This window comes from Lissotriton helveticus, chromosome 5_1 (assembly GCF_964261635.1).
Source record: "Lissotriton helveticus chromosome 5_1, aLisHel1.1, whole genome shotgun sequence".
Lineage (NCBI taxonomy): Eukaryota > Metazoa > Chordata > Amphibia > Caudata > Salamandridae > Lissotriton > Lissotriton helveticus.
In genome coordinates, this window is record NC_136065.1 from 1177382007 (window position 1) to 1177408685 (window position 26679).

General features: G+C 47.5%; 1 protein-coding gene across 16 annotated transcripts in view; it reads right to left on the bottom strand.

Annotated features, from left to right (window-relative positions):
* ABLIM1 (actin binding LIM protein 1) overlaps positions 1–26679 on the bottom strand; it is a 670048-nt gene that overhangs the window by 268939 nt on the left and 374430 nt on the right. For all 16 annotated transcript variants that reach the window (XM_078643885.1, XM_078643875.1, XM_078643872.1 and 13 more), the window contains exon 5: positions 5079–5205. In XM_078643885.1, the coding sequence (XP_078500011.1) occupies positions 5079–5205 (127 nt within the window). The remainder of the gene's footprint in view (positions 1–5078; positions 5206–26679) is intronic.

Sequence of the window (26679 nt, forward strand, 5' to 3'; positions counted from 1 at the left end):
AGGACACGACTACAGGGCCCTGAATGGACCCATTTCAATGACCATTGCTTATATCCTTACAAAACGTAAGCAGTCTGGTAAAAAGACCACATCCCTGGAGGCAGAGTCGCAGCACACATTTTGTTTTCCAATCCACACATTGCAGTACCTCCAGGATTGGTGCACTAGTTCCAAGTCCAGGGAAAACAAAGACACGAAAACAAAAATAGCGCTTCACTGGCAAACTCTGTAGAAGTGGCGCTAATGTGTTTCAGTGTGAATAAAATCAGTTTGGCCAGTTTGCTACCACTCTGTCTTACTTTATTTAGTTATATATCTATTTTTCATATTTTTATCCTTTTATTCTCAATGCTGCACTTTGGAATTAAAATGTCAGAAAAATATGGCATTTCCAGCAAAAGCGTCTTTCCTTTTTTGGATCCATTTCACAGGGAAGCAAATAAAAGAAAGGAGAGGAAAGAGAGTGAGAACCCCTCTTGAAGTCACGGTTCTCATGGGTGTCTGCAGGGGGGGCAAGGAGGGTCGCTCCAGGGGGGGGCAAGCGCCCCTCCTTGCCCCCCCCTGCGGACGCCCATGTAGCGCACTACTCACCCGGAGGGTCTCAAGGCGCTAGGGAAAGGGGGGTCCGCTACTGCTCGAACAGCCAGGTCTTGAGCTGCTTCCTGAAGGCAAGATGGTCCTGGGTCAGGCGGAGGTGAGTCGGGAGGGAGTTCCAAGTCTTGGCGGCCAGGTAGGAGAAGGACCTTCCTCCTGTGGTGGTTCTTCGGATGCGGGGGACGGCGGCGAGGGCGTGGCTGGTCGATCGAAGCTGGCGAGTGGGAGCGTAGAAGTTGAGGCGGCTGTTGAGGTATCCTGGGCCTTGGTTGTGTAGGGCTTTGTGTGCGTGGGTGAGGAGACGGAAGGTGATTCTCTTGTTGACCGGGAGCCAGTGCAGATCTCTCAGGTGTCCGGAGATGTGGTTGCGGCGGGGGATGTCTAGGATGAGTCGTGCTGAGGCGTTCTGAATCCGCTGGAGTCTCTTCTGGAGTTTGCCGGTGGTTCCGGCGTAGAGGGAATTGCCGTAGTCCAGACGGCTGGTGACGAGGGCCTGGGTGACCGTCTTCCTGGTCTCGGTGGGGATCCACCGGAAGATCTTACGTAGCATGCGTAGGATGTTGAAGCACGACAAGGAGACGGCGTTGACTTGTCTGGTCATGGAGAGGGAGGAGTCCAGGATGAAGCCCAGGTTGCGTGCGTGGTCCGTTGGTTTGGGTGCGCTGCCCAGGGCGGGGGGCCACCAGGAGTCGTCCCAGGCGGAGGGTGAAGATCCCAGAATGAGGACTTCCGGCTTGTCCGAGTTCAGTTTCAGGCGGCTGTTCATCATCCACTTGGCTACGTCTGTCATCCCTTCGTGTAGGTTGGCTCTGGCGGTGGCGGGGTCGTTGGTGAGGGAGAGGATCAGCTGGGTGTCGTCGGCATAGGAGATGATGTTGAGGTTGTGTTGGCGTGCGATGGCTGCGAGGGGGCTCATGTAGACGTTGAAGAGGGTTGGGCTGAGCGAGGAGCCTTGAGGAACGCCGCAGATGACTTCGGTGGCTTCTGATCTGAACGGGGGGAGGCGGACTCTCTGTGTCCTTCCGGCGAGGAACGAGATGATCCATTCCAGAGCCTTCGCCTGGATTCTGACGTTGCTGAGGCGCTGCACTAGGGTACGGTGGCAGACAGTGTCGAAGGCCGCGGAGAGGTCTAGGAGGATGAGGGCCGCTGTTTCTCCGTTGTCGAGCAGGGCTCGGATGTCATCGGTGGCTGCGATCAGGGAGGTCTCGGTGCTGTGGTTGGCCCGGAAGCCAGACTGCGAGAGGTCAAGGGATCCGTTTGTCTCGAGGAAGGCGGCCAGCTGCTTGTTGACGGTCTTCTGGATGACTTTTGCAGGAAACGGGAGCAGCGAGATGGGGCGGTAGTTCTTGAGGTCGGTGGGGTCGGCTGATGGCTTCTTTAGTAGAGCGCTGAGTTCGGCGTGCTTCCAGCTCTCCGGGAAGGTAGTGGTGTTGAAGGAGGTGTTGATAATGTCCCGCAGGTGGGGTGCGATGACAGCGTCGGCCTTGTTGAAGACGTGGTGAGGGCAGGGGTCGGTCGGAGATCCGGAGTGGATGGAGTTCATCGTGCGGACGGTGTCTTCGGTGCTGATCGGGGTCCAGGCGCGGAGGGTGGTGGTGGGGGGCGGTGGTTCAGTCGTGGCGTGCGTCGGTTGAGTGCTGAAGCTGTTGTGTATGTCCGCGATCTTGTTGTGGAAGTAGGAGGCGAGGGAGTTGCAGAGGTCTTGTGAAGGGGTGATGTCATTGTTTCCGGCGTTGGGGTTGGAGAGCTCTTTAACGATGTTGAAGAGTTCCTTGCTGTTGTGTGCGTTGTTGTCAAGTCGTTCCTTGAATGCAGTTTTCTTGGTGGCGTGGATCAGTTGGTGGTGTTTTCGGGTGGCGAGCTTGAGGGCAGTCATGTTGTTCGGTGTTGGGTCTCTGCGCCAGGCTTTCTCGAGGGCTCGGCAGTTCTTCTTGGAGCTCTTGAGTTCGTCGGTGAACCATGGCGCTTTCTTGCTGCCGGGTCTGCTAGGCGGGGTCTATGCTTTGAAGAGAGGTGTGACTTATTCTCCAAGCATACTGCTGAGCAAGGTATTTAAGAGGAGAAACCCCAGCACGGATTTTCACAAAGCCAATGGCGCCGCGGCCAGGGCGACTGACGCTGGAATCTGGGGATCACGGTTCGATCCCCGGCTCCGGCGGCAGGTCAGCCCAGCACCATGTGACTCTGGGCAATAGCTCGCTTAATCTTCCCGACGGCCCCCCAGCGCCTAGAGACCCTTACGGGTGATTGTGCGCTTTACAAATGTGGACTTTACACTAGCCAACCCCAGCTTCATTTTGTTTTCCTGAAATCTGTGGTCAAAGTCACAGGTCCACCCATTACGTACCACATCGAGGCTGTTAATGATTTGCCCACCTGATAGCGTTAAAGGTGGACAAGTTGTATTTCAATGTTCTGACCTAAACCCATGTTAGAATAGTTGAATCATTCAAGCAGGGTTGCCCAATGTGCCTCTCCCCTTTGAAGCAGTACTGCACACTCCTTACGCAGTAGCACCTCCTGGTGGGAGTGCTAAGGGGCGGTGATTTATTTATATTTATTTATTTATTTATATTTCTTGTAAAGTGCAGGAATTCAATCTCCAAGGAGATATCTCCGCGCTGTGTTGTTCCGAAGATAGGTAATGACAGCAAGTTTATATGACATATCTTAGGATTACTAGACAGGAAACAAGTACGTCTTCAAATATTTTCTGAAGGTAACAAGATTGGAATTTTGTCTTAGGAAGGGGGGTAAAGAATTCCATAAGGTAGGACCTCTAAATGCAAGGGCCCGGCCTCCTTGTCTTTCTCTTTTGATCCTAGGGATCTGTAGAAGAGCTTGATTTTCAGATCTTAAAGTTGTTCCAGGTTGATAGAGTTGGAAGATTTCAGTCAGATACCTAGGGCCAGTACCGTATAAGCACTTGTGAATGGTACAACATATCTTAAATTGTACTCTCTGACGTATGGGGAGCCAGTGTAGCTTGTTCAGTAGGGGGTGTGAAGGGGATCTAGCAGGGACATTAAGGATCAATCTGGCAGCAGTATTCTGAACAACCTGTAATCTCTTCAGCTGTTCTGTATTAGCGGATATAAGCAATCCGTTACAGTAGTCAAGCCTACTCATAACTAAAGTTTGTACTAGTGTTCTCCGATGATGGTCAGCTAAATAAGGGAAAACCCTTCTGAGTAGGCCAATGACTCTCATACAGGTTCCCGTAACCTGTGTGGCATGATCTTTTAACACCAGGGATTGATCTAATTTGACACCCAGATTTTTCACACTTTCCTTGGGACAAGGAGCTGTACCTAATTCCGGCGGCCACCACTCAGGCGACCAAAGGAGAGGGGCATTTCCAAAGAGCATGACCTCCGTCTTGCCCACATTACACTGTAGGCAATTGGAGGTCATCCATCCAGCTATGGCTCTCATTCCAGCAGCAAAGGAATTCCTTACTGCAGAAGTCATGTTTTGGAATGGAAACAACAGCTGGGTGTCGTCTGCATAGGATATTGGTATAAACCCAAATTTCCTAGCGACCTTCGCCAGGTGATGTGGGGCGGGGGAGGGGCAGGGTAGGGTGTAGTAAACACCGGAATAGGGATGAATGCAGGTAAGTTGACAATTAAATCAATAAATCGAATTTCGATGCACGCGCTGCATTGCATTTGGCGATGCAGCGCGCGCAACGGAATTTGTTTGTTAAACTCCTTCTATCACAATGATCCAGCACATTTTTCCCAGTGGTGTAGCTAGAGCTTTTGCTGCCTGGGGTGGTCCCTGAGTTTGCCACTTAGTGACAGCCACAGGTAAGGGTGGGAGCTAGTCTACAGACGACGAGGGAAAATAAAATTAAAAAAAAAGAAAAACACTTACCTTACACTCTCCGAAAATGCTCACCTGTGCCGCCCCCAAAAAAGTGTCACCTGGGGTGCCCCCCCGATCCCTCCCCCCAGCTATGCCACAGATTTTTCAAGAATAAACATTTGACCGGCCAAAACGTGTCTCTTTATTGATGCCCAAGTTCCCCTTTCTCCATGGAAAGTCAATTTCGTGTTCTAGTTCAGGTTTCCACGCAGGCGTCCTGAAGCCCAGTGACCATGCTCTTATCCACAGACAGCAGAGGCTTGTTTAGTGTTTCTACCTCCGTCATCACTGGCTGCCCTGTTGACATGATCAACTGGTGTCCAATGCAATGATCATACCAGAGGATGAACAGCCACCCTAGAGGGACGGCACTCAACTCACAAACCAACAACAAAGAAGTCCCTGTGTTGAATGAGGGGCCCTGGAAGCATATGAAGACAAAATACTCTCCAGCTCCATAGCAACTTTCAGATAACTAAATGTGCCCAGAATACTTCAGAGGGGTTGGTAGATAGTGCCTGTCCTTAAGGTGCTGGCAGCATCCCTGCAGTGTCCACCCTAGCAGCTAAAGAACTCATGTTAGATGAATAACAGACTCACTGGTGACTTACTTGCTGATATACTCCCCAGACAGCACTTTGCCGCAGGCTTTGCACTTGAAGCATCCCAGGTGCCACTGCTTCTCCAGGGCGAGTAAGGCTTGTCCATTTTTGATATCCCTTCCGCAACCAGCACAACCTATAATGTAGGGGAAAGAAAAAAATGTGAATACTTAGCACATTTACATGATGTGGAAAAAAACAATTCGTTCGGATGCCAACAATTAGACAGAGAGAATATGACACTCAGGCAGAACAGATCTGAGCCCACCACAACTACAGGTAGAATCTCCTTGGCTTTGGTACAGTTTATTTCCCAGCGTTAGCTACAGCACCTCGCCTTTCTGTAGGGTGAACAGAGCTTCAATGCAATCCTCTGAGTTAATAAAGGAACAACACACCAGCCTATTCAAGTGGTGTCATCTGCCAGTCCATCGCTGGTTTTAAGAGGGGGAGAGATGCAGTGAGTGACCCCATAGCAGGTCTGTCCTCCCTCTTCGTCCATGGACCACTCTGTGTCCCATCGCAGTGCAGCACCCCATCTCGAATCAACCCCAGGTCCATGGCAGCTCCCCTCTTGACCTTCGCTTTGTTTCCCAGAATCCTGCATGCCCAGATCCGATCACCCTGCCCCATACCTCTGCCTGACAGGCCCCGTCTCTTTGCCATGTTTCTACTATCCAGACAATTTTTGCTTAGCCATAGGGTCTGCCCTACTACTTTGTTTATCCAGACATTTTCCTGGGGCAATGGGAGATATGAGATTACTCTTTAATGTAAAACGAATATATGTTGCTTACAATACGCGAAATGACATTGGATTGATTATTTGTGTGTGTGCTCTGGAAGTGGAAGATGCCATGGGATTTACGTGGGCATTTTTACTGTGGGAAGCAAACCCTCTTAGACCAGCCATCATTAACAAAGGGGATAGGGCTGAAGAGGGGAAAGCAGATTCCCATCGCTGCCATGAATCACCTCTTACCGTCCCTGTAAAGTGGAAATAAACGCCCAGCCCCTCAGTGGGGGAATTCATATTGCTCCTCTTAAAGGGCCAGATGTAGGTAGGCTTTTACCGGTCGGTAACGGCCGAATTCGGCCGTTACCGACCGGTAAATGGAATTTGAGATGTAGGGGGCATATTTTTACAGAATCGGTAAATTTACCGATCGGTAAATTTACCGATAGGTAATTTTACAGAATCTGTAAATATACCGGTCGGTAAATTTACTGACCGGTATATTTACAGAATCTGTAAAATCGATATGTAGGTGGGACTCTTATGAGTCCCACAAGGCCTTAGAAATCGGTATTTTACCATCAAATTCAATTTGATGGTGAAATACCGATTCAGGTGTGCATGCAAATGTGCGCATGCACACCTGTGCCATATGACAGGCAGACCTGCCCTTAGGGCAGGTATGCCTGCCATATGGCCCCCGAACCTTTTTTGGGGGTGCTAGAGGGTGTCAAAGTGACACCCCCTGCACCCTTGCCAAAAATCTGTATTTACCGATCGGTAAATACCGACCTGTAATGCCCCATTCATTCCTATGGGCTTCAAAGCCCATAGGAATGAATGGAGCATTACAGGTCGGTATTTACCGATTCGGTAAATACCGACTTTTACCGATTCGGTAAATAAACATCTGGATTTCCCTACATCTCCCCCCTTCATATTTACCGACTTTTAAATACCGAATCGGTAAAATTCGGTATTTAAGGGTCGGTAAATATGCTTTACCTACATCTAGCCCCAAATCGGTATTTTTACCGATTCGGTAAATTTGATATGTAGGTGGGACTCTTCTGAGTCCCACAAGCCTTACCGAATCGGTATTTTACCATCAAATTCAATTTGATGGTAAAATACCGATTCCAGTGTGCATGCACATGTGTGCATGCACACCTGTGCCATATGACAGGCAGACCTGCCCTTAGGGCATGTATGCCTGCCACATGGCACCCGAACCTGTTTTGGGGGTGCTAGAGGGTGTCAAAGTCACACCCCCTGCACCCTTGTGAAATTCGGTATTTACCGATTCGGTAAATACCGAATCGGTAATGCCCATTCATTCCTATGGGCTTCAAAGCCCATAGGAATGAATGGGCATTACCGGTCGGTATTTACCGAATCGGTAAATACCGAATATTACCGATTCGGTAAATGCACATCTGGATTTACCTACATCTCAGTACTTCTATTTTACCACTTCTTAAATACCGAATCGGTATGATTCGGTATTTAAGAGGTGGTAAAATAAAATTACCTACATCTGGCCCATAGAGTGAAAACACATGCCCACCTCTGCTGCAGGTGAAAGCTGTGATGCTTCCTCGACTGGGGAAGGCACGTGGCTGCCTCTTCCAATAGTGAACTGAAAACTCAACTTCCTGCTCAGCAGATAAAGCACATGATCCCCTCTTCAGCAGAGAAAAACGAGACTGAACCCTTGGGAGGCCTATAAAAACTGCTCCCCTCCACCCTCAAAAGTGAAAACTAGAGATGGGCGAAATTCTGTTTAAAAAACAGAAATCAGCAGTATGTAATTGTAAAAATGTGGGCAATTCTGCCAGTTTGCACTGGTTTCACATTGGTCTACCCCAAATTCTAACAAACATTTACAATGCAATGGTCTCGGCATTATTAAAGGTAGAGCTATTGGCATTGCTCATGACATTTCTTTTTTTTTTTTAATCATAAATAAATGGCATTATCATTTATATTGCCAATAGCTTGCATATGCGAGACCTATTGCATTAGTACCCACACACAGAGTAAGTAGTAGAGTGAGTAGTTGATAGTGAGTAGGAGAGAGTTATTAGGAAAGCGAGTATTAGAGAGCGAGTAGTACAAAGTGAAAGAGTGAGTATTAAATAGTGAGAAGTAAATAGTCCTAGAGCCACACATATTTACATGCACAGCCACACCCTTACATATACAAAGTGTATTTTTAGTTTCAGTAGTAAAGAGTGAGTAGTATAGAGTGACTAATTATGAGTGAGTAATGTTGAGTAGTAGAGTGTGTGTGTGTGTGTGTGTGTGTGAGAGAGAAAGTATGTGTGTGAGAGAGAGAGTGTGTGAGAGAGTGTGAGAGAGTGTGAGAGAGTGTGTGTGAGAGAGAGTGTGTGTTTGTGAGAGAGAGTGTGTGTTTGTGAGAGAGAGTGTGTGTTTGTGAGAGAGAGTGTGTGTTTGTGAGAGAGAGTGTGTGTTTGTGAGAGAGAGTGTGTGTTTGTGAGAGAGAGTGTGTGTTTGTGTTTGTGAGAGAGAGTGTGTGTTTGTGAGAGAGAGTGTGTGTTTGTGAGAGAGAGTGTGTGTTTGTGAGAAAGAGTGTGTGTTTGTGAGAAAGAGTGTGTGTTTGTGAGAGAGTGTGTTTGTGAGAGAGAGTGTTTGTGAGAGAGAGTGTGTGTTTGTGTGTCTGAGAGAGTGTGTGTGTGTGAGAGTGTGTGTGTGTGTGTGAGAGTGTGTGTGTGTGTGTGTGTGTGAGAGAGAGAGTGTGTGAGAGAGAGTGTGAGAGAGAGAGTGTGTGTGAGAGAGAGTGTGAGAGAGAGAGTGAGAGAGAGTGTGTGAGACAGAGTGGGAGAGAGACAGGAAGGTGCACTGGCCTACAAAGGCCTGGCAAACTTGTAATGTTTTGAAAGTGTGATCCTTTAGGGTTTGGGCATGAGCCATTAAGGTTGGCCGTGGCTTTTGAGAGTTGACTTTGTCAAAGCAGCTCAGGAACTACAGTTAACAACCCCAACAGAACCACCAAAAGTGCCCGATGCTGCCTCCCATCAAAGCTGAAAACACCGCACTGAGTTACAACAGTGCAGAGCTACCACCCATGACCTGGAAAGCTACATGTAAGGTGTTCCAAATCACATGGCTGTTCATCGTGCAAAAATGTCTCATCACCCGATGTGACCGTGTGAAGAGTGCCAATACCATGTAGCACACAACAGCACCGTCTGAGCAGGATGCTGTGTACACATCAGCTGAAAAACGGAATCTTCAAATACATAATTTTTTGGCCATTATCATTATTAATAAAAATATTGAATAGAATTGCATTGCAGAATACATTAATCTTAATATAACGCTTCATACCACACTCCTTCCGTTTTTAAATACTGTAAACAATAGATGTGACTATCGCCCACTTTAATGATACCTAATTTACCGACCTCAGAAGGGTGAAAGTCAGAGCCAGCCTTGCCAAGATTCGAATTCAATGACTTGGAGATCACTGCATGTTTCATCAGTAAATATTAAACTCAGCTATCCTGACGGCCTTTACATAGGGGCATTAAGCCAGGAACAGTTTTGAAACAGTGTTGCAACAGCCCAGTATACTTCCTGTTACTTCTACTGGCTTTAGACTACGGGTAGACGAGCAATGTCAGGGGTACCAAAGCCCAAACATCGGATCGACTGATTTTTTTATAGCGCAAATTTAGCCCAGGGTCCTTACAGCGCTTTGCATGAGCCCCAGATTAGATTACTCTCTGTTTTAAAGCGCAGGGAGATTAAGTAATTTGCCCAGAATCACGGGTTGTTGAGCTAAAGCCAGGAATGGAACCTTGTTGTCCAAGTCCAAAGTCAGCAGCTCTGGCCATAAGGCCAAATTCTACTTCAGAACTAGCTTTGTGATTTACAATGTGTGGGTGTATGCAGATAGATTCCTTCCTGCCCTCTCTACCGAACTCCTGCAATGCGCAAGAGTTCCTGAAGGGATGGAGGGGGGAGAATGCACCCTGCAAAGACTGAGACACCCCAACATGTCCCCTATGGACTCACCTCCTCCAGACGCCTTAACGATGAGAGGAAGGGCGAGGAGGGTTAGACACACTCCCTGGACCTTCATCCTTGCAGAGCCGATGGAAGACTGACACCTCCGTCTTCTGTTCACCAGTGTTCCACCAGGATGGTGCAGCTCCTAGGTTCCCGTGCACTAGTGCTCCCACAGAGCGGAGCAACCCCCTGGCCCCTCTCACCGGTGCTCGTCCCGAAGTGGTACAGGACACTGCCTCACTTGCACTAGTGTCCACAGCAGTTCGGCGCCCTGAACCCCGTGCAATAATGCCCACCGCACAGCAGTCAGCCCCCTGGTCCCCGTGCACACGTATCTACCCCCGACCAGTCCGGCACCCTGGTCCGGAGCACTGAAGTTAGGTAATGCAGTGCACTAATTCCTACCACACACGAACCATCACTCTAGCTCCTGTGCACAAGTATCCACCCTAGAACAGTCGGGCACCCCGGTGCACAAATGTCAACTCCAGAGCAGTGCAGCCCCCTCACTCGTGGCTTTAGCATCCACCCAAAAGTAGTAGTGCACGTGGCTCCGCCCACTAATGCCCACCACGGAGCATTTTAGTACCCTGGCACCGGTGCACGAGTGTCCACTGTAGATCGGCGCAGCACCCCGACTCTCGTACACTAGTTTCACCATAAGGGCAGTTCACCAGTGAATCCATGCTGTGCTGCCTACTCCAGAGCTGTGCAGCACCGCGGCTCTGGTGCACGAGTGTCCACCTGCGACAGGCACCACTGCCCGGCTCCCTTGTTCAAGCAATCACGTCGGAATAATGCAGCCCCTTGGTCGCGTGTGCAGTGGTGACCACCTGAGAATAGTGCACTCGTCCCAGCCCTGCAGTGATGCGATGCTCTGGGCTCCGTCCACGCGCTCTCAGCCCTGGGCAGGTGTGACGCCCTGGGGCCCCGTGCAGTGGGGGCCACGGCAGGCCGGTGGAGCTGCACGACCCCTCCGCTGCTGAGACGTCCAGCGCCGCGGGGGGGGCACAGAACAGAGATGCCGGACACATATTAGGGATGGTGGGCACAGACCAGAGCGACGAGGGGAACAAGCCTTAAAAGGGCGAACTTTTCTTACAACTCGCAGGGGGGACAAGACTTGCGCAGGAGGACGCGGGGGGACGGGACTCGCGGGGGGACGGGACTGGCGCGGGGGGGGGGGTTAAAAAATACATTTAAAAAAAAAAGAAAACTTACCTGACTGCCCGTGTCCGCGTCAGAGCAGAGGAAGCGGCTCTAGTGTGGGTGGAAAGCGGCAGCATCATCTTACTCGGCGCCGGCTGGGCAACAATGGCGGCCACAAAGCTTACGGCATTTTTCGGATTCGGGGCGTGGTTTTGCTGATTTGAGTGACAGACGACTTCACTGTCTAAAGAACAGCAAAATTTACGCCCCCGAATCCGAAAAAGACGGGGCTTGTTTGGAGTGATGCATCTCTCCTCCAATGGCTGGCCTCCTTTTAGGAAGCCAGCCAATGAAGGAGAGACAGGGCAGGGAGGCGGGACCTTCTGCGCTACTAAGAGTCATTAAATCTCCGGCCTAAGACTGCGCAAGCGCAGCCTTTTAGGCCTTCGACCTAAAAAGGTGAAATGGTGGCAGAATGCCCTGCAGCACAAGAATTCCTCATTCAGCGCGTTAAGGAATGCGTGCAACAAGTACATTCTGTGCCTTTCATTACTCTGTGAAGTCGGCCAAGGTAATTACCTTAATGGTAATTGCATTTAGTTAATAATACTGTCGGGTCCATGACAGTGGCTCAAGGTAAGTTCCCCAGTAGGAACTTTGAGCGTGACACCTGCCTCGTTTTTCGCTAGGATGACCCTGTTGGCAGGCACTGCACACAGGGTCCCCTGCTGGGGAAGTTGCTTTTAAGTGCTCTTTAAGGGTCCAGGCAATTTATATACCTTACTGAAATTATTATTAAGGTAAATATATCACTATCCCGCTAATAGAACCAAATGTGTTGGGCTTTCTTTTTTAGGTGGGGGAGGGGTGGGGGATGAGAGAGAGAGAGAGAGAGAGAGAGGGAGAGAGAGAGGGAGAGAGGGAGAGAGAGAGAGAGAGAGAGAGAGAGAGAGAATGTGTGTGTGTGTGTTTTTTAGGGGATGTCAGCTAGCACTCTTCTTCTATTGGTCTGTTGTTGTGTCATTCACATTTTCTTCCGCCACTATGGCATAGTGCATGGGGCAGTGGTCAGCCCACTTCAGCCACTGGCTAACTTCACTGTGAATAAACGCATTGTGCTCTCTCACAAAGAGTGCTTTCCACACACAAGCACACAATGTAGCAGTGCTAAGGACTGGAATTGCAATGTGGGCTTTTTGAGCACAAACACATATTTTTGCTTTTACAAACGTTTTTGCAAGAATTGCGGAGGCCCCGCAGCCCCCCCAGCAGTAAAGCTTTACAAATTCCATGCAAAACACAGGCATTGACAAAGCCAAAATGCTGCCAGCCAGTTCAAGAACCATTGGCTTTGCTTATGCTTGTTTTCAACTTTGGAGCTGTGGAATGACCATGATTCCACTCCACACACTAAAAAACAAAAAATGTTGAATTTCACATTTTGAGATTTGCATGAACATTTTGCCCATCTATAGTGAAAATCTAATAGTGCTCTCTTAGTAGATGAGAGCACCTAACTGCCTCCAAATTAGGACAAGTAATAGTATTTATTGCATGGATTATAAAAAGCATAACAATATGAAATCAGCACAGACATTTGTTATGCAATCTTAAAACGACTAAAACATGTGTGCACTGACTACCCTATATTCACTAAATGCTAATTAAATCTATACAACTCACATACAAAACACAAATATATTACTATCGGTCTGGGCTGTAATAGCCCCCACACCTAAATATATGCCTCAACCAATTTGTATTTATTAGAAGGTTTTATATAGCGCCAACAAGACCCTCATGAGTATCAGAGCGCTTTACACATGTTAAAGAACAGAGACATATACAATCAAGATATAATAGTTGAGAAACAGTATATGATATGCAAGATCGCCGATGAGGGCAGAATCCCCACAATGATAGGACAGATAAATCAGGCACCAAAACAACAAGCGAGCTGTAATCCAGAGTGAAGTTGATGAGTCCTGATAAGCTCAGTGAGAAGATATTCCAAGGATTTAGGGAAAAATGTGTTCATGAGTAGTAGTTTAACTTCTTTCTTGAAAGATGCTGTTGGGAGATTCAGTCTGGTGTCAGAGGTGTGGCACAGCGGCCAGGGTGCCTGACTCCGGACCACGGGGTTCAAGGTTCGATCGCCGGCGGCAGGTTAGTAATCCTGCTCCCTTAATCTTCTCAAGGGCCCCCAGCGCTGGGACACCTCTCCGGAGGTAGCTGTGCGCTTTACAAATGTTGGTATTTCATTTCATTTCATTTCAGAGGAGAGAGAGTTATACATTCTCAGGGCGATGCCAGGGAAGACTCTCATGTAGGTTTTCTTTTTGGAGAATCTCTGGAGTCTTAGGTCTTCTCCAACGTCTATCTCTACAGCCGCAGAGAGGGGCATGATGTGCAGCACAGATATTTCCACAATTCAAAAGTTTCATCCTGCTCTATCTATAGATTTGACCACACACTCTAGAAGCTGCAATTGTGACCTTCGTAAAAGAGGGCAACTGCTTGTTTAAATCGGTCAGCCACCATTTCTCAAAACCCGTTCTTTAGCCAGCTACTGTGATCTATCTAAACAGCCATACACAAGCAGTAGAGATGTGAAACTTTTTCATCCTTTGCACTGGAGATGCGCCCGTTAATTGATGCAAGCCCCTTTGAATTCCAATTTAGGGTTTTCTTACAAAGCCAAAAATAACTGAACATACAAGCACCTCATGATGAGGTTGAAAAAGTACATAGGCACTAATACACAGCCCATCCTACGAATCAGTCTAATCCGGTACAGCATAAAAAGAATGAGCAACTCCAAAAATACTAAACAGGCAATACCTGCCCCAACATCTATATTAGTCTTCATTAGTGGCTGTAGAAGAAATCAATTAATCTATCCCTACACTATCCCTGAAGTTGAATCTCTACTTAGCATTTTCCAGGCAAGATCAAAAAGGTGTCAGCTCGTGAAGACTTCCTAAGAAGTACACTCACATTAAAAAGGTCAGTAGGCAAAACTACAGAGTTCGTTCTAAAACTTCCTTCTAAGAATCGATCCCTTCCTTCTGCCCTTCTAACTGCTCTGCCCTCATCCCTTGGGGGACTGTCCTTAATACAAGATGCACAATTGATAGAACACGCCCATTAAACGTCTCCTCTGGCCTAGCACCTTTCGTAGGTAATTTTCCACCAAAAGTTGTACTCGGTCCAGCAACGGTTGGTGTGTCCTTGGGTCTCAGGTTTCCTCAGCGAGAAAGAATATCGGCTCCCAATTATCGGCATTCGTAAATACTTTGTAACAGGTCTCCTCCATGCCTAACTCCTAAAACAAAAGGCGTTAGTCTAACTAACAAGGACGGCTTCCTTGCACCTGCAACAGAAACATGAGAACAGAACAACCTTGCACGCACATGAATTTCGCTGACTGCCTCCAAATGAGAGATTTACCAGGGGAAAATGCATTTCAGGCATACACAACCCAGCTAACATAAGAAATATCAATAGGCCTTTCATAGCATGAAAGAGTAAATACTCCATCTAGGCCTTTGACATCAAATTAAACACGCATTTATAAATGTTGCATCTGCAAGCACTATATTTCATCGCATTTTAAGGCACAATCAAATTATTTCTACGTAAGCCGACTTTAATATAGTGCACATTTAAATCTAGTGCATTAGATTACATATGAGCTACTATATTAAGCGTTTGTAATGAATATCGAGAATTACATGATTCCATCTAAATGCCATTTTACTTGTCTTGAATGGCACGACTCATTCTAACACTTCATTTACCTTCGATTATTACAACACAATTTACTAGCTAAAATTAACTCACTTAAGGATATATGCGGGTACAGACTATTCATGAATATAATGTACCCCTACAATTTCCATAATATCACTTCGCTCTATCAGAACCCTCCGGTGGTTCTGTCCGAGATGACGAGGTGATCCGTGTATTGAAGCAGGGAGACCTGCTGACCAATAGTGTTAAGATTCTAAGAGCTTCCTCAATAGGTGAAAAGACACGACTGCCTCGTCAGCGCGTGAGAATACAGCTGTCTCCTCAGCAGGTGACACGTGACTGCACAGGCGGTGAAAAGTAACAACACTCCTGATTGGCACAGATGAAACCATTAACCACCTCTTTAGTAGGGGACAAACTGACAGCACGCACAGCATATGATGACGCAACCACCTTCTCTGTAGGTGAATTTACTTGAAGTGTGAGAATTAAATACTTCCGCTCTCAGCAAGTAAATACACGAGACTGACTGCACAGGATGTTAAATGAATCAATAAGTCCTCTGCAGTGAAAACATATCAGTGCTAGTCAGTAGGGAAAACATTATTACCACGCCAACATTTTAAAACAGATTGAAGACTGCCCACTCGACATGTGAAAATACATTAGCGCTTCTATGCAGTCGAACACTCATAGCTGTCCTTCAGAAGATAAAACGCAAGACTCCTGCTCAGCATGTGAAAACATTCTTGTCATTAGAAGGGGGAAACATATAACACTGGCTCAGCAGCTAAAGCCACAAAACGCCACTCTCAGCAGCTGAAAACAGAAGGCTGTCCTAACGGGTGAAAACATAACTGCCTCCCCAGAAGGAGAAAATGAGACTGCTTCCACAGCAGGCAAAAACGCACGGGTAGACTGCCTTCTTGACTGGTGAAACACAGACGTGCACCCAAAGCACTGGTGAAAACGAATTCTACCTAGGCTGGTGAAAAGACGGGTCTGCCCTTCTCAGCTGGTGAAAGCACCAGACTGACCGCCAGCATGTCACAACTCAAGACACCTTCCCGAGCAGGAGGTCACAGTGAGCAGTGCTTTAAATGGAAATGGAAAAGTGCAGGTACTCAGTTTTTAGAGTGCCTGTTTGCTCCTGAGAAGTGCTGGTGTTCTCCCATTAAATATATTGCAACAGTACCGAGAAGTACAGGTACTTTCCCTTTCAAATTAAGGAAGTGCAGGTACTCACTACCGGACAGTACCTGCCCATTTAATGCATTACAGATGACTAGTTCATCAAAAGTGAAAAAACTAGTGCCTCACGACTATCTCTTCTACAGCGGAAACCATAACTGTCTAGTCCAGTGGCGGCTCGCCGAGGGAGTGCTGCGGGCGGTGGGGCGAGGGAGGGTGGGGGTGCGAGCACAAGGTAAATAGTTTTATTTATTTAATTACTTACCTTACTCCTTTCAGTCCTATGTCGGACTCCACTACCCCCCAATCCTGTCTCTCCCCTGTCCTGCCTCACCGCCCCGCAGCACTCCTTCCGCGAGCCGCCACTGGAGTCTACTCATCACGTGGAAGACGCGGACTCCCTCCACAGCAGGTGAAAACACTGCCCCTCAACGGTGGAAAACACTTGACTTCCCCTTTGGCAGTCAGAAAGGCACCAGTACCCTTACATAAAATGAAAACACACTGTTGCTTTGCCAGCAGAAAAAATAATGCCCTTGTTAGTTGACAACCTGTGACTGTCTCTAAGCGTGTGAAAACTACGCCTGGCACAAATTCACCTAATTTACTTTATGAAATAATGTGAAATGCTTAAAAAAATTACACAAAATTACAAGTTGTTATATGTAATGCTCGCTTTTGCATTTTACACTTTTTTTAGCATGACATGCATCTTCATGTCTTTTTTCAACCGAGGATGCATTTAATACAAAAACAAGCATTGGCAAAGGCAATAGATTTCGCCTAAGGGTGATCTGGCTTTGTCAATATTTTTTTAGACATGTTTTATACATGGCTTGAAGTAAAGAAAACAAACATTTCCAATGCTATCGGTCTCACCTCTGGGACCTTATATGTGTTTAGCTACGCAGCACATTAGCCTGGGTGCTGAAACATCTACTGTTCTTTAACATGCATCTCCAATCACCTCCTACTCTTAGCGGCCATTCTTCCAAGTAGGGTGCAACAGTCCGCCTTATTAATGCAAACAGTCCTTCTGAAAGAAAGGCTCTGTTTTCTAACAAAAACACATCCAAACACTAATTATATGACTATTGTGTGTTATGGTGCAGCAGTGGATCACCGCATCATATTTGAACCTCATGTACCTAACCCAAAATCTCTAATATAGACCACATTGCATTCGACATTGATAAGAAAAGAAACAAAAAAAATATGGAGCTTATGACAGTGACTCTAACAATAGTCCACTACTACCCTCACGCCCCAGGTTCACAAAATCTGACAACATCTTGGGTGCTAGAAAATCGCCACTAACAGGCTGATCCAATAAACAAAATATTTGTTCTTCAACCCTGTGTCAATCCAGTGCACTAGTACATTAATGGCTACACACTCGTTTTCTTTATTTCTCACGTTGTGATGTGACCCTAAAACAGATCCAAACACAGACAGCATATGTTTCGTTCTTAAAAAAAACCTTCTTAAAGACTCAATGACCCTTTGTAAAAAGTGGTGCATTTCAAAATGCAATCAGGGTAGCGAAACATTACAACTGATAGCACCAAGAGTCTTCTTTGATATCAGATATAGTTAATTAGACTCAATCCAAAAAATGGAAGTGCATTAACAAATGTGGTTAAAGACGAGTACTCAATATAAAATATTCTTGTGCTGGAGGTATAGACACTTGTGACCAATGAAATAGGGCAAATGTATGTAATCATGCATAGTATAGCACTTTTCTTGGTGTGGGAGTCTACATGCATCTTAAACGTGTAACACATGTTGTACCAGCAGAGGTGGTGTAATGTGCCCAAAGTCAACATCCTATCAACCATGCCCACTGACATGGCACCGACAACCTCGCCCAAATCAGGATGCATCATTGCCTATGAGAAGCTTGAACAGCTATACTAATAGTACAATAGTGTGGTTATGTTAAGGATGGTGTAGATGGATTAAAGGAACTAGGATCTGTGGGAAGTTGGGGTGTGTACGTATCGTTGGGACAGTACAACAAAACACAAGCATACTTAACACACTAGGGCCTCAAAGCACTTTCTTTGAGGGTAATCACATTCCAGTCAAGTTCATAATTTGACAAACAAATGCGAAATATGACTTTAGTCAAACTGGATCAGGTAAACCAGGATGCAACTCTCAGAAGGAATGTTGTTGTTAGATACAAGCCCTGGACTGAAACAGGGAGAGCTCTCACTTTCAACAGCTCCATTATGTAGTAGGTCAGCCAGTTCAGGTTTAGTCTTTACATTCTGAGACTTGTCATCTAGGTTTTATAGTGGCATAAAGACTACAAGTCCCAGAATGCAATACGAAAATCTGAAATGGCTGAGATACATGACCTGGAAAACCCGAGAGATCTCAGACATGGTGCTTATAACGATCTGGTGCTCTTAATAACACCAACTAAAAATCATAAAGGCACTGCCCTTCCACTGAGGCGTTTATTTTATTTATTTATTTATTTGAGTTGCATATAGCGCTGGCTAGACCCGGAAGTATCAGAGCGCTTTACATAAGAATTCATAAAATTACATCAGTTACAAGTTACATCAGTTCCAAGAAAACATTTCAAGAGTGTCGGAAGACGAAGTAAATGGAGCTTAGAAGGCTAAGGGGGTGGGGTAAAGGTATAGGAGGGAGAAAGGATGGAGATAGAATGGATGGAGAGACGAAGGAGAGTCTGCCCAAAGTCCGGCTGGGTAGGTGACGGCCGAGGGGGAAGTCCACAGCCATCTCCTCTATAGCTAACAGGTAGCTATACCGGGCCTTGGTCAAGCACAGTAGGGTATAGTAAACAAAAGCAGAGTTGTGAGAATTCGGAAGAGGGAGGGGAGGAAAGAGCCAGAGCAGTGAGACAAAGACGGAATTGTGCCCAATGTCCGGCAGGGTAGGTGACGGTCGAGGGGGAAACCAGGGCCAATCTCCCCAATAGCTGACTAGCAGCTCCACTGGGACTCAGTCATGTTGCTCAGGTCTCAGCGTTCAGGAAAAACAGTTTAGAGTAGCAACAGGGGCTACAGATGCATAGTCAGGTAGCGGAGGAACATGTCCCCGCTAGGAGCAGAGGTAAGAAGGAGCAGGGTGGGGGGAGTAATCCAGAGAGGGAGCTGGGGCTGCCAAGGCTGCTGAGGGGGCGAAGGGAGAGGCGGCCCCCATATTAAAGTCAGGCACAAAGTGTCCATGTCTCTGTAGAACCCAAAGTAGGCCAAGGAGTGCCCAAGACATTCAGGGAGCACCCTACGTAGGGGGGGTAACGTGAGAGATGGTGACTGAGGTGCTTTGAGTATCAGTCATTCCGGGAGCACTTTCCTAAAGGGGGGCAACATGAGAGCTGGCAAGTTAGGTGCCTCATGCACCAGGCATTCATGGAACACATTCCTTAAGGGGGCAACGTGGGAGATGGCGGGAGGTTAAACAGGGCTCGAGGAGATAGTCTCCCCCCGGCATACAAACACCCTCTTGGTGTTGGAGGCGGCTGGAGTTGAGACGACCAGGTGTCACCATTTTGTGGTGGCCATACCAGCAAGGCAGCCGACATGAATGGGAGCCGCGCATTACTCCGGGCTCGGAACTGCAGGGATGCAGCAAGGTAACTGGGAGCTCGGACCTGTAGAGGAGCAGCACGGTTCCTCGGGGCTCATACCTGCAGGGGAGCAGCGCAGTTCAGAGGCACCCACTGTCCCCGGCGCTTCACTGTTTAGCAGACTGGAGGCTCCTGGAGAAACATCTTCGCAGGCATAACCCAGCACCTTGATGATAGAGGTGGGGGGGATGTTGAGCGTCCTGCAGGCTTTAGACGAGCAGCCCGCAAGCTGAGGCAGTCAGGCGAGAAGATAGGCAAACTGCAGGCAGGCAACCCCAATGTCCTCAGAAAGGCACTGGATGTCAGATCAGCTTGCTGCTCTTCCCAGAGGCCACAAGCGCTAACCCCAGGCACCTCCCAGCGGCCCCCGAGGCACTGCCCATCAGGACATGCACTCCGCTGCTCACCTTGCTCCTTTTCTTCTCCTGCTTCTCCTCGGGCCCCCCGAACCTCAATGATCGGCTTCTCCAGGCTCTGCATGCTTCAGTCTGGACAATAAAGTCAGAACAATGTGAACCAGAAGAATTTCTGCAGGGACAGTAAAGTTATAACAAGAGGATCCAGAAGCGTGTTGGCCATCTTGGATTGGGAACCCTAGCGCAGTGGCCGTCGCTGCCGGGAAGGCTCGAGGGCCACTGGCAAGGAGGGGATAACAAGCCGATTACTGACTCAGAAGCCAGCATTTACGAAGGCCAATGAAAAATATGGGCGGGGAGTGGGTGGGGCTTCCATTCCATACTCCAGTACAGCAAGTCTTGCAGTGCATGTGCGCTGACTTTAACCTCAAGCTAAAAGCGCTATGTAGTGGCACACATTGACCACATCATAGCGTTTATTTTAGGTTTCACCAGCAGAGCGCTTGCGCTGTGCTTGCAAAATCGTTTGTAAATAAAAAAAATCTTAAAAGGGGCTTAAGTATGCCCATTACTTACCATTTGCTTTCTTGTCACTCTTATTTCCTTGCTTTCCATTGGTTACTCTATGCAATTTCCTATCGGTTTCCTGTGTTTGTATTTTATCTGGAGCATGGAACAAGTTCCTCTTCCTGTTGGAGTGTTTTTCTGCTGCTTTCGCTAGGGAGCTACTTTTTTTTTCTTCGCAAACAAGCTGCCCTTTGTCGCCCCTTCCTTTTACATGCCACCCTCACAACCCCCAGCTGTACGAGGCAGATAACCACTAAACGATCTAACTGATTTTCAGCGCAGTTCGTCTTTTTATTATCTTTGAGTTTTGGTTTGCAGTGTTTTTGCTTTCTGACATGTTGCTTTGAGATCAGTGCTAAATTTGAGCCGGTGGTTTCCGGTGCTTAGCACCGGTACTTGATTGTCACCCCCTGCATTTATGGCAGTCTGCCACATGGTGGCAGTGTTTGTACAATCTAGAGATCAGCACAATGGCTGTCCAAGCCATTCTTATTGCTTTGGGGGCTAGGAATAGTCTAAAATGTCACAGTTGTAGGAGTATGATGGTTAGCAGTTGTGGTGGTACTGCCATTGGCAGCACTGGCAGGGGCAATGGGTGGTGTAAGCGGCAGTGGTCTCCTGATGAGGGCCCTGGACCTTATTTATTTACAGATTAAGCACTGCTTGAGGTTGAATGCCTTCTACCACTCCAGCTCCACATACACTGCCCGAGGGCCCTTAGTGTGTTGATAAAGTAACTTTAAAAGTTGGTTCGGATATGTGATTTTGGGGTGGTGGTGGGAAGTGTCTCGTTACAGTTATGGTAGAGTATAAAATATGATTTGCTTTAAAAGTTGGCAGCCATTTTTGTGATGCTTGGGGTGACTATTGGCTTTCTCGTGCCTGTTTTGGACAGGTCTGAGACACCGTAGCACTGTGTATGCTATGTCTTCTTAGCTGCACCCGCAGCTTCTTGTGTGAGTTGTGGTAAGTGGTGATTTTGGTCAGCAGCTTATTCCCACGCTTGAGGAAAAAGACTGTACTTTTTCTAAAACTGCGGGGGAAAAAACGTCATGATGTGGAGGGTTTGGGCAGCGAGGTGGCAACACAAAATAATGTGATCAGATCTTGTGTATTTTCCAAGTTAGGTTACCATGCTTTGGAATGCAATTGGTCTTTAGTATTCTTCTGTGAGGATGGGTGTGCAATTCATAGAGACTGATTTGTGCCCGAATTCTGAACCATTGCTGATCTAGCTTCTCAACTTTTGTTGTACATTTTAAGTACACTTGATTAATGTGCCACAATTAGAAAACAAATACATGTCAAAATACCATCAACATGGTAATTAGCTGTATACTATAAAAATCCCTGTCATGTTTTCCGAGAGATCTGTCTAACCCCTTCCGTACTACTAAAGCCAATTGGTTATATAGTATAGATCTCTGGGTTTAGTGTTGGACCCGGTACCTTAGCATACATAGGTGAATGTTCTAGATCCCACCTGATGCTGCAATCTTGTCTCAGAACCTTTGCTCTATGTGTGTTTTTTCAGAACCCCTGTCCTCAGTTATATGACAAGATATGTGTATTCGAAAACAGGTGCTGAATTCCTTTATTATGTCTGGGTGCTATTGTCTGACCAAAGAAAATAACAAGTGGCAATGTTGTTTGACCCTGTCTAGACTGTTCAGACTAAATCTCAGGAAAAGAATAAAATACAAAAACATGTGCGGGTTCCATGCGGCACAAAGGAAAACTTGTTATTTAATAACATGTGCAAAACCAAAGCGGCCTACAACATGCATGATTAGGCTACATAGGGAAAACGATAATGGGCCATATGTGAAACACACAACAATAAAAATAGGGATATGTAAAGCAGTGTACAACTAGCTCAACTGAACCACCCAAATAAACACAAAGTATAAAAATAAAAATGTGCACATGAAGCATTTTCCGAACTGTTCTCAAGATGATTGTAGGGCAATAAAAGTGAGAAGTGCTGCCGGTCCCTCTTTGCTGAGGCCATCTGTTTGTTTTTTAAGTTTTAATGTTCAGGGGAAGTGTATCAGTTTCTAATGTGTGGGAAGGGAAGGGAAGGGGGGCGCAGCCTAGTGGGGGTTGAGGAGTAGGTGTCCGATCAAGGTACAAACTAGAAAAGACATCTCTCATGACCCTGTGAACCACACAAAAACTGACTGTCTTTAACCCCATCCCACTTTTTTTGTTGTTGTAGTTTTTATATTTTCGCATTGAGGGGCTTTATGTGAGCACAAGATTACATTACACAAGGTCAGATAAATTTTTTAGACGATAGAAGATGAAATGATTTGCCCTTGATCACAGGATGTTGACCCAGTGCCAGGACTCGAACCTTGTTTCTCAGTCCCAGATCAGCTGCTCTGGCTGCTAGGCCTCCCGACATTTTACCATTTCTCTCAATTTACCAGAGGTTTAAGGATCAAGGAAAAACTACACGCAAGCAACTTTGCATTCAATTAAGCCAGTATCCTCTTAAAAAATCTTAAAATCATGTAAATAATTTTATAGGCCAGTGCCACCTAAAATGTGTTTGTCAACAAAATTCAACATCTCTCAAAAGACGTTAATTAATGACTGAAACCTTTCGCCCTATTCAATTTTTTGTCATGGGGAAGTGATTGTTACGTGATGAGAGTAGCTCGAGGGGAAGGAAGTAAACAGTAAATACCTCCCTGCCATGGTGAGTAAAAACAAGCACTGGCAATGCCAATAGGTTTCACCTATGTGTGATCTATTGGCCTTGTCAATTTTTTTTACACGCTGCTATGCAACATGGCTTAAAGTAAAAAAAAAAAAAAGCTCTTTGATGCAATCAATGCTGCCCATGTCATAGCACTTTAAGAAAAATACTTTAAATCATGTAGCACAGCATCTTTTTTTTTTAAATTTCTTTATTGCATTTACCTTGAGAGCTTCAGTTAAAACAACAATCCCAAACAAAGTCCCGCCCCCCCCCATACTGACATTACTGACTTCCCCAGCACACTGTGTTGCATTGCATTTTCCTCTGGAGTGAATACACAGCCATTTAGCCAACAACCCGTAATCAGGCAGGCGGCGCTTCATCACCACCGCAAAGCATTTTCCTACAATAAAGCCATCAATACAGCCCTTAAATTAGGTACCAAGGTAGCGCTTTGAAGTCTGTCCCAGCTGGTCACATCTACGGTCACCTCATAAATTATCTCTGTGTTGCCATATCCGTGCCTCCCTTGTTTGCCAAGTAAATTTGGTACAAACCCCAGAAGATCCTAGGTCTGTTCGTTAGGGGCTGTAGTTCAGCATAATTTTCAGATTGGGTGCAGCAATAAAGCATGTCGTGTGCCCAGCGTTTTGGTGTTGGCAACGGGCCTCTCATCCAGCAGCAGGCCAGTACCCGGCGGGCCACCAGCAACCCCAGGTCTACCAAACGCCTAATCGCTCTTGGCAGTCATTTAGTGTACCCTAGTAGGGCCATCAGGGGATCTGGCGCAATTGCCACCTCCATCAGCTCACTAATGTCAGCAAATATCTTATTCCAAAAGTCCCAGACTCCTGGGCACTGCCATGCGAGATGTAAGAAGTCTGCTTCCGGGGCACTACACCTATCACACTGGGCGTCTTCTCTCAGGCCATACCTGTGGAGTCGAGCCGGAGTGTAGTACACCCGATTTATGAATTTGAAATGGACCAGTCGGTGCCGACCATTGAGTGATACCTTCCTAGTGCATGTGCAGCAGTATCGCCATGTGTTATCGTCCAGTATGGTGTCTAAGTCAGTCTGCCATGCTAGTCGCGCCTTGGACTATGAGTGCAGTGTGCTCGTTTGCGTTAGTTTGTATAAATTGGACAGCAGTTTCCGGGGAGTAGCAGTTCTAATAATGTATGTAAGGCCAGGGACCTCAGGGGGCTCCGCCAGTCCAAGCCAATTTGGTCATCTGCTGCTGTAGTCTTGCAAAGAACGATTTGGGAAGGACCATTGGTATAGTCATAAACAGAAACAAGAATCTGGGGAGCACTACCATTTTCATTAGAGAGATGCGTCCCATTAATGACAGAGGGAGTTTGCTCCAGATGTAGCACAGCATCTTAAGCTGCTGCGCAACATGTTAAAACAAAAGTATTGACAAAGTCAATAGATCTTGCATAGGTGAAACCTATTGGTTTTGCCAATTCTTATTTTGTTCAAACCATGTTTCACAGCAGCCCACAGTGCTGTGCAATATGTAAAAAAAAAAGCAGGAGGCAAGCAACACGAGTGAGGTGTGATGGAGAAGGGAGTGAGCAACAACAACAGAGAACAAGAGGACTGCGGGGCAAAGCAACACAAGGGAGGTGTGGGAAGGAGGGAGGTGTGGGGAGAAGGAAGGGTGCAGCAACAATGGATGGTAGTAGGAGGGTGGGGGAAGCAACACGAGGGAGGTGGGAGGAGGGAGGGAACAACAACAACAGGCAGCAAGAGGACTGCTGGGGGAAGCAACACAAGGGAAGTGCGAGGAGGAGGAAGGGTGCAGCAGCAATGGATGGTGGTAGGAATGTGGGGAAAGCAACATAAGGGAGGTGCAGGGAGGAGGGAGGAAACAACAACAACAGGCAGCAAGAGGACTGCTGGGGGAAGCAACACAAGGGAAGTGCGAGGAGGAGGAAGGGTGCAGCAGCAATGGATGGTGGTAGGAGGGTGGGGAAAGCAACATGAGGGAGGTGCAGGGAGGAGGGAGGAAACAACAACAACAGGCAGCAAGAGGACTGCCGGGGGAAGCAACACAAGGGAAGTGCGAGGAGGAGGAAGGGTGCAGCAGCAATGGATGGTGGTAGGAGGGTGGGGAAAGCAACATGAGGGAGGTGCAGGGAGGAAGGAGGAAACAACAACAACAGGCAGCAAGAGGACTGCTGGGGGAAGCAACACAAGGGAAGTGCGAGGAGGAGGAAGGGTGCAGCAGCAATGGATGGTGGTAGGAGGGTGGGGAAAGCAACATGAGGGAGGTGCAGGGAGGAGGGAGGAAACAACAACAACAGGCAGCAAGAGGACTGCCGGGGGAAGCAACACAAGGGAAGTGCGAGGAGGAGGAAGGGTGCAGCAGCAATGGATGGTGGTAGGAGGGTGGGGAAAGCAACATGAGGGAGGTGCAGGGAGGAGGGAGGAAACAACAACAACAGGCAGCAAGAGGACTGCTGGGGGAAGCAACACAAGGGAAGTGCGAGGAGGAGGAAGGGTGCAGCAGCAATGGATGGTGGTAGGAGGGTGGGGAAAGCAACATGAGGGAGGTGCAGGGAGGAGGGAGGAAACAACAACAACAGGCAGCAAGAGGACTGCCGGGGGAAGCAACACAAGGGAAGTGCGAGGAGGAGGAAGGGTGCAGCAGCAATGGATGGTGGTAGGAGGGTGGGGAAAGCAACATGAGGGAGGTGCAGGGAGGAGGGAGGAAACAACAACAACAGGCAGCAAGAGGACTGCTGGGGGAAGCAACACAAGGGAAGTGCGAGGAGGAGGAAGGGTGCAGCAGCAATGGATGGTAGTAGGAGGGTGGGGAAAGCAACATGAGGGAGGTGCAGGGAGGAGGGAGGAAACAACAACAACAGGCAGCAAGAGGACTGCCGGGGGAAGCAACACAAGGGAGGTGCGAGGAGGAGGATGGGTGCAGCAGCAATGGATGGTGGTAGGAATGTGGGGAAAGCAACATAAGGGAGGTGCAGGGAGGAGGGAGAGAACAACAACAGACAGCAAGAGGACTGTGGGGTCAAGCAACACAATGGAGGTGCGAGGAGGAGGGAGGTGCACAGAGGGTGCAGCAACAATGGACAGTGGGAGGAGGGTGGGGGAGGCAACACAAAGGAGATGTGGGAGGAGAGAGGGAGCAACAACATAATGGACAGCGGGAAGAGGGGGAGGGAGGTTAGGGCAAGAGCATGGAGGGTGGGAGGAGGAAGTGACTGCAGACACATGCACTCTTATATAGTGCGTGACAAAAGGTTTTTAAAAAATAAGGTACCTGCAGGAGTGTGTGGCCAGTGGAAGGAGGCTGGCTGCAGACAAGAAACTGTACTTGGTCCATTCTTCATGGCAGGAAAAAACACTGAAGCACCTGGAGAAAGCAGAAGGTGCTGACCAAAATATGCAAGAAAACAAGAGTCTAGTCGAAGCAAACCAGTGGTAGTATTGGTAAGTAATAGGTGGGCCCTATGCCATTTTGAAGCTTTTTTTATTTTGTT